This window comes from Typopeltis vanoorti, chromosome 9 (genome assembly GCF_054136105.1).
Source record: "Typopeltis vanoorti isolate ZY-2024b chromosome 9, IOZ_Tvanoo_1.0, whole genome shotgun sequence".
Classification (NCBI taxonomy): Eukaryota; Metazoa; Arthropoda; class Arachnida; order Uropygi; family Thelyphonidae; genus Typopeltis; species Typopeltis vanoorti.
In genome coordinates, this window is record NC_143557.1 from 84,302,199 (window position 1) to 84,318,285 (window position 16,087).

Sequence of the window (16,087 nt, forward strand, 5' to 3'; positions counted from 1 at the left end):
ACTGGACCCAAGTTATCTGATGTCATTAGTAGTACTTCCCTCCTCTGCTGTCTCTCTGTCATTCCTAAAAATGCTATACCCTTTACACTCGATCCCAGTTACAAATCTGACACAGATAGTAGGTTTCACTAATGCCAGCAACCTATTTGCTAAAGCAATTAACTCAACCTGTTTGTTTCCTGATGCACCTTGCATTTATATATAGTCAAATGTACAGTCTGCTTGGCTCTTATGGATGATTTTTTCCTTTCTCTTCCCTGATATGCTGAAAGGTCTAATCACAAAAGCATACATTCCCACCCCTTCGTGGAATAATCATTCTCAAGGCCATTCATATCATCACGTTTGCATACCATAGTTGATCTCGCGCGCACGCACACACACACACACACACACATTCTCAACTACATTAAGTATTGATATATATATTCCTGTGTGCATTTATGTTGAGTATGTGTTACCACCGTACTGTTATTGCTTGTTTCATTCAAGTCTTTCATAGTAATTACTCCAGACATCTAGAATATCTAATGTTTTCACATCACCTTTTTTTTTATTTTTGATTTCTTTTACAATACTCCTTCTTCCATTTCTAAGTTTTTTTAATAGTCTCCAGAATATTTTGCCACCTTCCTGATATTTATTTTCTACATTCTTGTTAAAGTCTTCCAATGACTTCTGTTTAGCTAGTTTTATACATTACTTTGCTTTCTTACAGTTTTCTTTTTATTCTCTCAGAGCACAAGCTGACTTACTTTTGATACATATCTTCTTTTCCTTGATTGCCTCTTTAACTTCCTGTATCCACCATGGAGTTTGGATTTTTCTATCCTTGCAGACAGCCTCACCAGATGACTCTCTGGCTTTATCAGTCAATGAGTTTCATATTGAATCTTCAAGGTTTGCTTCTTGTTTTCAAACTTTCATATTTCACTTGGATGATGTGTATGTATTTGAATCTGCAGTTCACTTGAAAGCTACTCAACTTTGATTTGTTTTAAAACTTTCTCTTTTCTGCTAGCTCAGAACTAAATGGTGATCACTTCCAATTTCAAATCCTCTGTATACTCATGTCCTGAACCATTGTGAAGATACTGCTATCAATAGTAACATAGTCAATGAGACTTTGTCATCTTCTCTCCACCGGAATTTGTGAACGTTTTTATGTTGGAACATGGTGTTAGCAATAACTGGTCCACATTCCTGATCAGAAATTTAACAGGTTTACCATTATTATTAGCTTTGCTTTTTTCTCCAAATTTTCCCAAAACATTCCTGCATGCCTGGTGATCATTTCCTACCCTGCTCTTTAGGTCTCTGAGGACTGACTTTTCCTTTATCATTGTGTCAACTGCCTTCTGTAATGCTCATAAAATTCCTCCACTTCTTAGAACTTTTCTTTAGCACTATGGGTACAGATAAGTCTCATTATCCAGTTCACCATTCTAATGTTTGTCCACATCGCCTCTACTTGATGTTACCTGCCATTTAAACTGTATCTACTCCTTCCCTTATCATTATTGTCTGAATATAACATTTTTTATCTGGTACTTATGGTTCTTCTGCTAGTTTCACTGATGATTCTTATGTTGATAGTGCTAATCTTAAACTCTACTGATGTTGAATTGGGATTTGTTTCACTAGTTGACTTTTCACTGTCTGCCCTGATGAAAATAACAAGGGCCCTGTTTAACTGGGTGACATCCCCCATCTAGCATGGAATTCTGTCAAGTTGTCCCATTGTATTAAGTTCAAATGTAATAAATGTAGAATCTCATGCTTATCACACAATGTGACTGACACATTGTTGATAAGTTTCACTGTTGGCACATAGCTTAGTTCATCTATATTGAATTGCTTGATCAGTGTAACCTATGTAAAATCAAATGTTTCTTAATTCTTGTTTCATTGTGTTGGAATATGCATTATTGCTGGTACTTTAATCTTTATATAACTAGTTTTGTGAAAATATGTTATCTATTTCCTGATAATAAGCTTCTTCATGGCAATATGGAACACCATCCTGATTTTTGTGATCTCTTTGAGGTGAACATATCTTGGGTGGTTCACCTCCAGAGGTTTGATATATAAATCTTTCAGAAACAGGATAGAAAATTAGTGATGCATGAGATTCACATTATTTCTTTATTATAAATTATTCCTAACAAGTGTTACTGTATAATCCTGAAGACAACATTTCAATGCTAAAATGTCAATATTTTTCTAAATTATATATGCATGTGTTAAAAACAAAAATGAAATATACCATGTTATTCCTCTGATGGTTTTCTCTCTCTCTCTCTTCCACCTCCCCCCCCCCCCTAATAGCCTCCTGAATACTGGCATATTGCACTTTCTGGTTTATTAACTTTCAGCATTATCCTCATTTATTTATTTAAGTACTTCTTACACAACTTTTTATTATATTCTTAAAGAACACAGTAAATAAAACAGCTGAAGTTGTCTAGCTAATTGGTTACCATATTCACTTTCCAACCGGGGGGGGGGGTGCTTAAGGGTCAAAGCTGTATAACTGAGAGGAGACCTCCACATAGCCTTTAAAGGAATGCGGAGAAAAGACCAGGGCCTCTGACCTAATGTCCAATCCTCACTTTCTCGTGGTGCACCCTGTTGGGTATCTACTTGGATACTGAACTAACGAGGATGGGCTGGCAATTTGGGATTTAGCCGACCAAATTGTATTCTTATTGGTTAAACCAAAATAAAAAAAATGATGGTACAACATGACAAAATTTCATGCCAGCTGGGGCATCGCCCGGTTAAACAAGGCCCCCGTTGTTTTCGCCAGGGAACCAGGACTAACAGCGAAAAGTCAGCTACTGGAACAAATCTGAAAACAAACCCCAACTCAACATCACCAGAGTTAAAGATCGGTACTATCAACGTAAGAAGCCTGAATGGCAAAGAAATGGAGTTAGCTGAGGAATTAGATAAGTACCAGATCTACATAATAGGGGTGACTGAAACAAAAAAAAAACAAAAACTGGTGAGATCTTTCTGAGCAATAAATACAAAATGTTATATTCAGGATATGACAATCAAAGAAAAGGAGTAGCCATAGTAGCCAACACAAAATATGAGGCTAATCTTCTTGAATGGCAGTCAGTCTCAAGTAGAGTAATGTGGGCAAATATGAGAATGGGGAACTGGACAATGAGACTTATTTGTGCCTATGGTCCCACAGAATGTTCTACTAAGGTAGAAGTGGAGGAATTTTTTGAGGCTCTAGAGAAAGCTACTGACACAATGAAAAAGGAAAAGTTGGTCCTTGTTGGGGATCTAAATAGCAGAGTAGGAAGTGATTGTGAGACATACAAAAATGTTTTGGGAAAATTTGGAGAAAAGAGCAAAGCTAATAATAATGGCAAATACCTGTTGGATTTCTGCTCAGGACATGCACTGGTTATTACTAACACCATGTTCCAACATAAAAATGTGCACAAATTCACATGGAGAGAAGAGGCTAGGAATAAGAAAAGTCTCATTGACTATGTTATTGTTGATAGTGATGTTTTCTCCCTGGTGCAGGACACCAGAGTGTACAGAGGATTTGAAATTGGAAGTGATCACTATTTAGTCTTGAGCAGGATAAAATTGAATTTCGTATTGAAAAGAATAACATGTAAGAAAGTTTTAAAGCAAATAAAAGTTGAGCAGCTATCAGATGTGAACTGTAGACTAAAATACACAAAGATTATTGAAGAAAAAATGAAAGAGTTTGAGAACAGGAATCAAACCTTGGATATTCAGTGGCAAACTCTGAAGAAAACATTGATTGATTCTGCCAGAGAGGCATGTGGTGAGGTTATCTGCAAGGATAAAAAAAATCAGAACTCCTTGGTGGACACAGGAAGTTAACGAGGCAGTGAAGGAAAAGAAGAAAGCATATCAAAATTTCCTGTCAAATAAGTCAGCTTGTGCTCTTAGAGAATATAGAGACAAATGCAAGAATGCTAAACGCTGTGTAAAACTAGCTAAACAAAAGTCATGGGAGGATTTTATCAAGAATATAGAAAATATCAAGAAGGTGGCAAAATATTCTGGAGGTTGTTGAAGAAGCTTAGGAATGGAGGAAAGAGTGCTGTAAAAGGAGTTAGAGATGATAAAGGTGACATGAAAACAGGAGAAAATGATATCCTTGAAGAATGGAGTAATTAATTCGAGAAATTGCTAAATGAAACAAGCAGTGATAGCACAGTGGAAAAAAAACACTCAACAGGCACATATCCATAATTGAAGTAGAAAAAGCCATCAAAGGCTTGAAATATGGAAAGGCAGCAGAAGTACATGATATTCGACCAGAAATGCTGAAGTATGGTGGTATAAAAGTCTTACAGTGGCTGCACTGCATAGTTCAGAAGGCCTGGATAGAGAGGCAAATTACTGATGATTGGAGTAGAGCTCTCATAGTATCCATATATAAAAAGAGAAATAAAACTGAATGTGAGAATTACAGAGGTATTTCCCTACTGAGTGTTATTGGCAAGATCTATGCAAGTATACTTGAGAAACAGTTGAGAAGAATTGTGGAAGAACAAGCTGGATTCAGGCCAAATAGAGGCTGTCAGGATCAGATCTTCACTTTACCACAAATAGTCGAGAAATCATGGGAATATAACAAAGATATGTATTTAAGTTTTGTCGATTTGGAAAAGGCATATGACAAGGTGCCAAGAGAGAGAAGCTATTCAATACACTACAGTTATATGGTGTTAATGGGGCATTATATCAAGCAATACTTAGTCTTTGAGTTGTAAGTCAGCAGTTAGAATTGAAGGAAGTACAGGAAGATGGTTTAATGTTAAATCTGGTGTGAGACAAGGATGTACATTATCCCCTCTGTTATTCATTATCTATATGGATCACATTATGAAGGAAAGTGGTATTAAACCTGATATCAAAATTGGAGATGTTAATGTCAGCTCTTTGCTTTATGCAGATGATGTTATACTTCTAAATAAATCCGCTACAAGTCTGCAAGATTCTCTGACTAAATTGAATAGCTGTTATAATTGATATGGTATGAAGGTCAGCAATAAAAAGACAAAGACAATGAAAATAGGCAGAATCATTGAAAATGTCAACTGTGTTGTGAATGGAGAACCTGTGGAACAAGTAAAACATTTGAGCTACTTAGGCACAATTTTTAGTGAAGATGGTAAATTAAATATAGAAATAGACAACAGAATCAGCAAAGCTGGTATGGTGGGAAGTCATTTGAATAAATTCATATGGAATAAGAGAGAAATTAGTCGCAACACTAAATTAGCTGTATACAAGACAGTGTTCAAACCAGTTTTAACTTATGGATCTGAGAGCTGGGTCAGAAGTAAAACACTTGACCAAAGACTAGAGACCGCAGATATGAGAGTCCCGAGAAAGATTATAGGCGTGAACAGATGGCATCAATAGCAATATCATATTAAAAACGAGGATATTAGGAAAGAACTTGACATTGTCATCATCCAGGAATGCATTAGCAGAGCTAATCTCAGGTGGTATAGTCACTTAAACAGAATGGGCGAAGAAAGATTAGCAAAACACGTGTTCTCTGCCAGGTTGGCAGGAAAACGACCCAGAGGAATACCAAGATATAGGTGGATTGATATGGTACAAAGTGCCTTATACAACAGAAATATAAGATCTGATAATGTTGGAGTCTTGACAAGTAACAGACTGATTTGGAGGAAAATTGTAGATAGGAAGTTAGTAATGATGTAATTTTTTTCATGTAGTACTATCATATCCTATACACCTCTTTGAGGGTACATGGCAGGAATTTGATGATGATGACTTTCCAACCCACTGCAAGTGGAATCTTTTTTTTTTTTTTTTTTTTTTTTTTTTTTTTTTTTTTTTTTCCATCTTGGAAAAATATACATATATATGGAAGTGTAATGGGTCTTTCTCCCTATCCCCACTAGCATAATTGCTGTATGGAATTTATAGAAACCAAACACTCGCATCTAACACCAAGCCTACAATCTGGCTGCACTGTGTACTTGATGTGTTTGCTATTTTGCCTCATAGGCACATTAGATAAATTTTTAGCATAAACAGACAACACCCAAAAATTCATCTTAGTATTTCGCTATTGGGAATAAAAAGTGTTCCAGTACTACACACACTGGAAAGTACTTACAATAAACAGTTGCATTATCATTTATTTCAGCAGTATGGCAGGGCTATTTGTTCTAATGATACAGCTCTTGTTAAACTCAGCTATCCTCATGACATTATTTCCCCAAAGACTACAACCCACTATAAAATAAAGGAAATGCTGCATACCCTTTTCTTTATTTCCCTATATCTCGGATACACCAAAAAAAAAATTACTGAAGTTCTTCATAAATATAATTTTTGTGACACTTTGAATCCACACATATCTAGCTAGTAATCCTCATCCATTCTCTGAATGATTTCTTGTGCCTACAACTTGTTCTACTTTGAACATACCCATAGATCTGTTAATATCTACCTTGAAGAACAAACTATGTTGAATGGACATGTATAATGCTATGCATTAAGGGAAGGGCCACTACCCACACCAATTTCAACCTTTATTGAGGTCTCGTCAGTGGGAGCCAGACTCAGAGGTGGTGATATCAAGGTGGAAGCAATGGAGTAGTCATTTTTACCTATACGAGTTGCCAAAAGGTTTCTCACCTTATTATTAAATTACTCTGGATTTAGAGAAAGATGTTGGAAGTTGTTTTCCACTTTGTTAGACTATTATAAATTTAGTTTAATACTTTATCCAAGTGTAAGCAAACAAAGTTTGCACCTGAAGTATCTTCAGGATTGAGGCAATTCGTGGTAAAGGTGGACCAAGCTCTCATCACTCCTTGTCTTAGTATCTCCCATAATGCAAAACACATCTCCTTGTGGACATTTATAATGCTATGCATTAAGGGAAGGGCCACTATCCAGACCGGTTTTGACCTTTATTGAGGTCTCGTCAGTGGGAACCAGACCCAGAGGTGGTGATACCAAGGTGGAAGCAATGGAGAAGTCATCTTTACCTATGCAAGTTGCCAAAAGGTGTCTCACCTTATTATTATTGGTATCACCACTTCTGAGTCTGGCTCCCACTGACGAGACCTCAATAAAGGTCAAAACCGGTCTGGATAGTGGTCCTTCCCTTAATGCATAGCATTATACATGTCCACAAGGAGATGTGCTTTGCATTATGGGAGATACTAAGACAAGGAGTGATGAGAGCTTGGTCCACCTTTACCACGAATTGCCTCAATCCTGAAGATACTTCAGGTGCAAACTTTGTTTGCTTACACTTGGATAAAGTATTAAACTAAATTTATAATAGTCTAACAAAGTGGAAAACAACTTCCAACATCTTTCTCTAAATCCAGAGTAATTTAATAATAAGGTGAGACACCTTTTGGCAACTCGTATAGGTAAAGATGACTTCTCCATTGCTTCCACCTTGGTAATCACCACCTCTGGGTAGTGGCCCTTTCCTTAATGCATAGCATTATACATGTCAAGAAGGAGTAATGAGAGCTCAGTCCACCTTTACCACGAGTTGCCTCAGTCCTGAAGATACTTCAGGTGCAAACTTTGTTTGCTTACACTTGGATAAAAGATTAAACTAAATTTATTAAAGAACAAACTGTATTTGTGATCACCTATATAGTTTGGACCAGGATTTCAGACCATGCTCTGGATACTTCTTCCCATAGTATTTAACTGAAAAAAGATAACTGCTTAAAGTCACTATAGGTCTGGGAGACTATTTTTAGAACCAGCCAAGAAATACTCCCATAATCCCAATTAGTGTCTGCATTAATTTGCTTAAAATCTGGGAGCCAGTCATTCTAAGACCACAAGCTTGACTTATTTGAATTGCCTTTATTTTTCATCTTGTCCTCAGAGGGCACTTTGTTTGGGCATTGGTTTTGTGTCAGTTAAAATTTGAATTGTTTTGCCTTATTGCCATTGTAATTTGTGCTCTGAAGATACAGGTTTAAAATCAGAAAAATATTAGTAATTTAATTTATTATTATTGTTGTTGTTATTATTTTGTTCGTCTGGTTTTATTTATACTGTAAAGCACTGTTATGAGTTAACAACAGACACTTAATTACCATATCATAATATTTCTATCTATAACTGAACTAGCATTATTCTGAAGTGGCATTAATAGAAGTACTGTAAGGCGAGGTCCTATATTTATAATATATATGTCAGAATGTTCATTGTTCTGTCTGTAGCACATGATAAACATAGTTTTTTGTTTGTTTCAGGTTGCATAAATGATATCCGTTTCAATCAGCATTTCCTTCCAATGGAAAATAGCACACAAGATGCTGCTGTTATAAAGTGGCAAAATGTGCACAATGGATGTCCGTCCAATAATCCTTGTCATAGCATTTATTGTTCTCCTCCTTTTGTTTGTGTTGATCTCTGGATGCTTCATAAATGCACGTAAGAAGATTTTATATGTTTTGCTATCTAGTATTATTGCACATTGATGTTTGTGTTGAAAAATATTATTTTATTTTCACTTTGTATTCTCATTAGTAATTCAGTTTTTTAGTTTAACTCAAAATTATTATCTCTGTTTAAGTAGTATCTCAAAGGATTTCCCTTTTTTGTGATTTTTATGAGCTTTTAATTGAAATACATTGGTTATTCACTGTCGTGAGTTTCACAGTTCACATATTTTAGACAGAAATGGTTCTGGGATTGAAATTTATTAAGATTGAAGAAGTGATACAATTGATAACCTGATACAATACTGCAATACAATTGATAATGAAACAGAGAAAAGTAATACTATATATATATATGTATGTATGCATATATATTATAAACATAATATAACCACTTGAATAGTAATGTAGATATTGATATGTTCAGGAAAAGACTTATTATAATAAACATGAAAAGGAAATGTAAAGAACTGTACTATGTGTATAACCAAGAGTAGTAGCCATATTGGTTACTAAAAAAATTAAATGACTATCTTTGAGGGCTCACATAACCTATTAGAATCATAATTAGACATAATATATGTTATGTCTAATTATGTAGTTACAGTGATCTCTTATAATATATTTTTAAAATAAAAGTCAACATTATTTAGTCCTATGAGATATTCTCAATCTTTTTCTCAAAGCATGTTCTGAGGTTACTGATTTTATTTCATTTATCAGTTTATTGTAGCTGCTTGTTGCTAGATATCCAAAGGGTTTATAAAAGTTTTCTTTATTGTCTTGGGAAGACTACCAGCAAGTTCCAGTCACAATGTTCTGAAATCATTTCTCAAGTTTATAGAAAATTATATGAGGAATAAGAATGTAATGATTGGGAGGACATGAATTAAAAAAATATAAGGAATGTTTGTTGCAGCAGCATCACAGTATTATTAAGTTGGTTTTGCATGTTCTCATACCAGAAACATACATCATTGACATTAATTGATCTACTTTATTATGAATTCAGAAGGGGACTAACGACGATTGTTTGCTGCCTGCATTATGATTATAATTCCTTTCTTTTATCAGATGTTATGAATATTGTAATGATATTTCAGAGTACAAGGTAGGGTCCTAAAAAGTTTCTGGCCTGACACACAAAATTTACATCTATTTTAAAGCACCATGTGATAGATAGCACCATCTATGGAGAGCTTAGTATACCAGTTTCAACTCTCTACCTGCGTCATTCAGTTGGAGGCACTTGTTTGAATAACACATGGCACATTAAGTGGCTGTAATGTTAAAAATTGAGTACCGCACTGTGATAGTTTTTCACCAAAGAAGGGCTTTCTCCAAGTGCTATCAAACAGTGATTGGGTGCTGTTTGATAGCACTTTTCTCGGCAATGCTTTGCCATGAAGGAAATGGGTTATAATATAACCCAGTTTTGCCTAGGAAGAGAGCATTGAAGATGATCGTCATGATAGTCAGCCTGTGGAAGTGATGACTGAGGGAAATGTCTCTCTTGTTGAGGAGGAACCGCTCAGTGACAGGCACCTGAAGTTCAAAGAAATCTCAGCAAGGTTGAGACTTTCTATAACAACTGCCTTTCGCATCATTCATGAGAAGTTTCACATTGTGTGAAGTAGCATTGTGTAACCTGTTCCTGCAAGTTTGCCAAGGGAATCAACAAGAAGTGCTGGAATCCATTGTCACCAGGGATGAAACCATGGTCCTTTATTATCATCCTTTTTCCAAAAGGGAATCCATGGAGTGGCACAAACCAGGCAAAGCATCGCCGAGAAAAGTCAAGGTCACTCAGTCCACCAAGAAGATCATGGGACCCAAGTGATGCCACCTCTCCCAAACAAATGGCGCATAGCGGCGTATTCTTCCGTCGTGCTCACAAACAAGTTCGCCTGTGACGTTTGAATTTTACATCGTGCTGCTTCAAGTCGAGGTTTATTTTTTAAATTATTTATGGGATTACCACCGTAAAGTCGAAATGACGCATGTTCCAATACAGGACACCCCCCCCCCGTATTGGAACATTTTCAATTGTTGTAAAACATGGCATAAGACCTCTGTAAGTAACTTGATTTCAAAGGGACACCTTCCTGTATTTATTAAAAACTTTCTGTCTATCCAAGTCAAAGTGAGAGGCACACTTTCTCAGCCATATCATCAAGAACAGGGAGTTCCCCAAGGCTCTGTCTTAAGTGTGACATTTATTTGCTATCAAAGAAACAGAAGCCTTTCTGTTCCTGTCTGCAGGAAATATAATACCTAATGTGGATCCTACCTTAAGGAATTTCATTATATGCAAGGACAGAACTGGAGGTTGTCTTGCTCATGGTGGAGTAGCTATCCTAGTGGAAAGTCACTCCTTTCCATCATGTGTAGCTTAATACTGCTCTGGAAGCAGTAGTGATTTGTCTATACATGGGATTTCTTATTACAGTATGTTGAATTTATTTTCCACTGGGTTATGATTTAAATGAGATGGAACTTGATAATCTATATTGCAACATCCTGAGCCCATACTTATGGTGGACATTAATCTGTAGGGTAGTGCATACACAATAGATGAAGTTGTATCATTGAATGAAACCTTGACAATAACAATCTCTCCCTTTTGAATAATGGACTCAATACTTTCTTTCATTTGCCTACACTCGTATTTAGCAATAGATTCAGCCTGGAGATATGACATAAGACCTCTATGACTTGGTCTTAGGGGGGGGGGGGGGACACGCTCCTCTGTTTATTAAAAACTTTGTCTTCTAAGTCAGAGTGGGAAGTACACTTAAGCTATAACATTCAGAACTTCCCCAAGGCTCTGTATTTAGTGTGACATTTTTTGCTATCAAAGGTAACTCAATCACTGAACACTTTCCTTCCACTGTAGGCAATGCCCTAAATGTTGATGACTTCACAATTTACTATTACTCTTGTAGCATTAGTATAATTGAAAGACAAATTCATCAAGAATTTCATTGTGTTTCTCCATTGTCTCTTAGTAATGGGTTCAAGTTTTCAGCAGAAAAAAGTTTGGGTGTGTTTTTCTGCTGAAAACGCATTCTTCACCCAGACCCTCAGTTAAGAATGGGACAAACTACTAATTCAGTACCAACACAAGCTAAGTTTTTGGGACTGATTTTTGGCAGAAAATTTACGTTTCTTGCACATATTTGTCAACTAAAAGAAAAAGTGCATTGAATATTTTATGCACTCTATTCTCTACTGAATGGAACACAGATTGATGTTCACTGCTTTTGTATTTATTGTGCACTTATGTTCAAAGCTGGATATGGGTCTCAAGTTTGGTTCTGCAAGGTTGAATAGCCATCATCAGAGTATACAAATAGCTACTGGTGCCATTTGCACATTGCCCATTCAAAGTCTTTACGTTGAAGCAAATGATCCAGCTCTACCACTTAGATGGAAATAGTTTTCTCATAACTATGCCCTAAAAATAATCTCTCAATGTCACACACATCAGAATGCCTTATATCCTTTTAGTAAAGATATGGTAGCTATTGTTATGATTGTTCAGAAGAATCGGAACATTACCTGCACCAAACATAAAGCATTTCTCCATGCATTCCATTGTGCAACCTATCACCATTTCAACTACAGAAATCTCCTACTCCATCATCAGTCAACCTACAATTGTTTAATGCACACAGAGTAGCCCACTTTGAATTTTTGCCCATGTATACTGGTGGTTCATGTCCCTCCGTGTAAGGCACATATTTGTAGTGGAGGGGGAGACCCCTAACTGATGGTACTGAACCTTTTCATTCTTACTCTTTTTCTTTGCTTTTCTTCCTGCATTCTTTGCTCTACTTCTCCTGAGTATTTTTTTACTATCTTGTCTTCCAGACTACCATCACTGGAATCCAATGCCTTGCTGCTGTGTTTGCTGAGCGGTGCGATCCATGGAAATCTGGAAAGGGGGGATCCTGGTTGGTAGTCTTTCACTACTTTGGCCTCTGCTTCAGCAAGATGTTGCAGTAAGCCTCCTTCCCCATGGTCAAGGCCTAAGGCTTGTTGTGGTGCTTGTATAGCATTCATTCCTCCTGAGTATGAATACTTCTTCTTCATGCTCTTGTTTGTCAGAGGCTCTCTCAACAAGCCCCAGCCAAGTTCGGAGAACCAAAGTAAGAAACGAAAAACATCAGAAGCTGCAATGAATACACCACTGTTCTAAATATTACATGCAGCAGGTGAGCATCCATTTTGAGAAATATCATCCCTATTTCATCCAGAAGGGTTTGGCAGCATCTCCAAAAGTTTTAAACAAACTGCATTCAGGAGATATCCTTATTGAAGCAGCTACAATAGCACAGTCAGAAAAATTATTCCATCTTTTGGAAGAATACCAATCACAGTCACCCTGTACAAAACTTGAAACATTTCTAGAAGCATAATATCTGACTGGGGACCTAGTTGATGTTCCTGATGAAGAAATATGTTCCGAACTCAAGGATCAAGGAGTGACAGCCATAAGAAGAATCCTGGTATGTAGGAATAGGCATCTGGTTCCCACAGAAACACATCCTTACCTTTAACAAACCAAAACCACCATCTTCAAAGAAGGATATCGTAACTTCCCAGTATGACTCTATATCCCAAACCCCTTATGGGGCTTTAAATGCCAGAAAAATGGTAATTCTCAAACAACCTGCCATAGTGGCAGTTCAGAACATGAGAATAAAGACTGTAAGAGCAAACACTGTAAAAAAAAAAAAAAAAAAAAAAAAAGGTCGAAGGATGAAAAGGAGATACAAAAGTCAAAATCAGAACAACGCATCAAATACTAGGAGGCAAAGAGACAATATACCACAACAGTAGCAGCAGCAGCAACAACATCATCTAAACAACTGTAAAGAAACTTTCATTTGGGACATTAACAATGATGTCAACCCACCTTCTCACAACTAGAACATCCCTGAAAGATAATCATTTGCTGACTATTTCCTTTGAGCATATGAAAGAGAGAAATCGTTATGGAGTCATTCCTGAAGGTATATTCTTATGTGAAATAATGCTCGATCTAATATCCACTTTGCTTATGTAATTTTGCATCACCAAACTGAAGCCTTCATCATCATCATCATCATCATCAAATTCCTGCCATGTACCTTCAAGGGGTGTACAGGATATGACAGTACTACATGAAAAAATTACATCATTACTAACTTCCTATCTACAATTTTCCTCCAAATCAGTCTGTTACTTGTGAAAACTCGAACATTATCAGATCTTAAATTTCTATCGTCTAAGGCACTTTGTACCGTATCAATCCACCTATATCTTGGTCTTCCTCTGGGTCGTTTTCCTGCCAACCTGGCAGAGAACACTTGTTTTGCTAATCTTTCCTCTCCCATTCTATTTAAGTGACCATACCACCTGAGATTAGCTCTGCTAACGCATTCCTGGATGCTGACAATGTCAAGTTCTTTCCTAATATGCTCATTTTTAATATGATATTGCCATTGATGCCATCTGTTCACACCTCCAATCTTTCTCGGGACTCTCATATCTGCGGTCTCTAGTCTTTGGTCAAGTGTTTTACTTCTGACCCAGCTCTCAGATCCATAAGTTAAAAATGGTTTGAACACTGTCTTGTATACAGCTAATTTAGTGTTCCGACTAATTTCTTTCTTATTCCATATGAATTTATTTAATTGACTTCCCACCATACCAGCTTTGCTGATTCTGTTGTCTATTTCTATATTTAATTTACCATCTTCACTAAAAATTGTGCCTAAGTAGCTGAAATGTTTTACTTGTTCCACAGGTTCTCCATTCACAACACAGTTGACAATTTCAATGATTCTGCCTATTTTCATTGTCTTTGTCTTTTTATTGCTGACCTTCATACCATATCTATTACAACAGCTATTCAATTTAGTCAGAGAATCTTGCAGACTTGTAGCGGATTTATTTAGAAGTATAACATCATCCGCATAAAGCAAAGAGCTGACATTAACATCTCCAATTTTGATATCAGGTTTAATACCACATTCCTTCATAATGTGATCCATATAGATAATGAATAACAGAGGGGATAATGTACATCCTTGTCTCACACCAGATTTAACATTAAACCATCTTCCTGTCCTTCAATTCTAACTGCTGACTTACAACTTAAATAAAGACTAAGTATTGCTTGATATAATGCCCCATTGACACCATATAACTGCAGCGTATTGAATAGCTTCCCTCTTGGCACCTTGTCATATGCCTTTTCCAAATTGACAAAACTTAAATACAGATCTTTGTTATATTCCCATGCTTTCTCGACTATTTGTCGTAAAGTGAAGATCTGATCCTGACAGCCTCTATTTGCCCTGAATCCAGCTTGTTCTTCACCAAGCTTTTCTTCCACAATTCTTCTCAACCGTTTCTCAAGTATACTTGCATAGATCTTGCCAGGAACACTCAGTAGGGAAATACCTCTGTAATTCTCACATTCAGTTTTATTTCCCTTTTTATATATGGGTACTATGAGAGCTCTACTCCAATCATCAGGAATTCGTCCCTCTGTCCAGGCTTTCTGAACTATGCAGTGCAGCCACTGTAAGACTCTTATACCACCATACTTCAGCATTTCTGGTCGAATATCATCTACTCCTGCTGCCTTTCCACATTTCAAGCCTTTGATGGCTTTTTCTACTTCAAGTATGGATATGTATTCCTGACTGTATGCCTGGTCAGTGTTTTTTATCACTGTGCTGTCATCACTGCTTGTTTCATTTAGCAGTTTTTCAAAGTAATTACTCCATACTTCAAGGATATCTCTTTCTCCTGTTTTCATGTCACCTTTATCATCTCTAATGCCTTTTACAGCACTCTTTCCTCCATTCCTAAGCTTCTTCAACAACCTCCAGAATATTTTGCCACTTCTTGATATTTATTTTCTATGTAATTGCCAAAGTCCTCCCATGACTTTTGTGTAGCTAGTTTTACACACTGTTTAGGTTTCTTACATTTGTCTCTGTATTCTGTAAGAGTAAAAGCTGACTTATTTGCCAGAAATTTTATATGCTTTCTTCTTTTCCTTCACTGCCTCTTTAACTTTCTGTGTTCACCAGGGAGTTATGGTTTTTTTTTATCCTTGCACACAACCTCACCACATGCCTCTCTGGCAGAATCAATCAATCAATGTTTTCTTCAGAGTTTGCCACTGAATCTCCAAGGTTTGATTCCTGTTCTCAAACTCTTTCATTTTTTCTTCAATAATCTTTGTGTATTTTAGCCTACAGTTCACATCTGAGAGCTGCTCAACTTTTATTCGCTTTAAAACTTTCTTACATGTTATTCTTTTCAATATGAAATTCAATTTTATCCTGCTCAAGACTAAATAGTGATCACTTCCAATTTCAAATCCTCTGTACACTCTAGTGTCCTGCATCAGGAAGAAAACATCACTATCAACAATAACATAGTCAATGAGACTTTTCTTATTCCTAGCCTCTTCTCTCCATGTGAATTTGTGCACATTTCTATGTTGGAACATGGTGTTAGTAATAACCAGTCCATGTCCTGACCAGAAATCCAACAGATATTTGCCATTATTATTAGCTTTGCTCTTTTCTCCAAATTTTCCCAAAATA

The 16,087-nt window shown here is 36.5% G+C and overlaps 1 protein-coding gene across 1 annotated transcript in view; it reads left to right on the top strand.

Moving 5' to 3' along the window:
* The window catches only part of LOC150103211 (neural-cadherin-like), a 540,895-nt gene that overhangs the window by 490,775 nt on the left and 34,033 nt on the right, over positions 1–16,087 (top strand). The window contains exon 33 of the mRNA XM_090397648.1: positions 8,286–8,466. Coding sequence (XP_090253774.1) covers positions 8,286–8,466 — 181 coding nt within the window. The remainder of the gene's footprint in view (positions 1–8,285; positions 8,467–16,087) is intronic.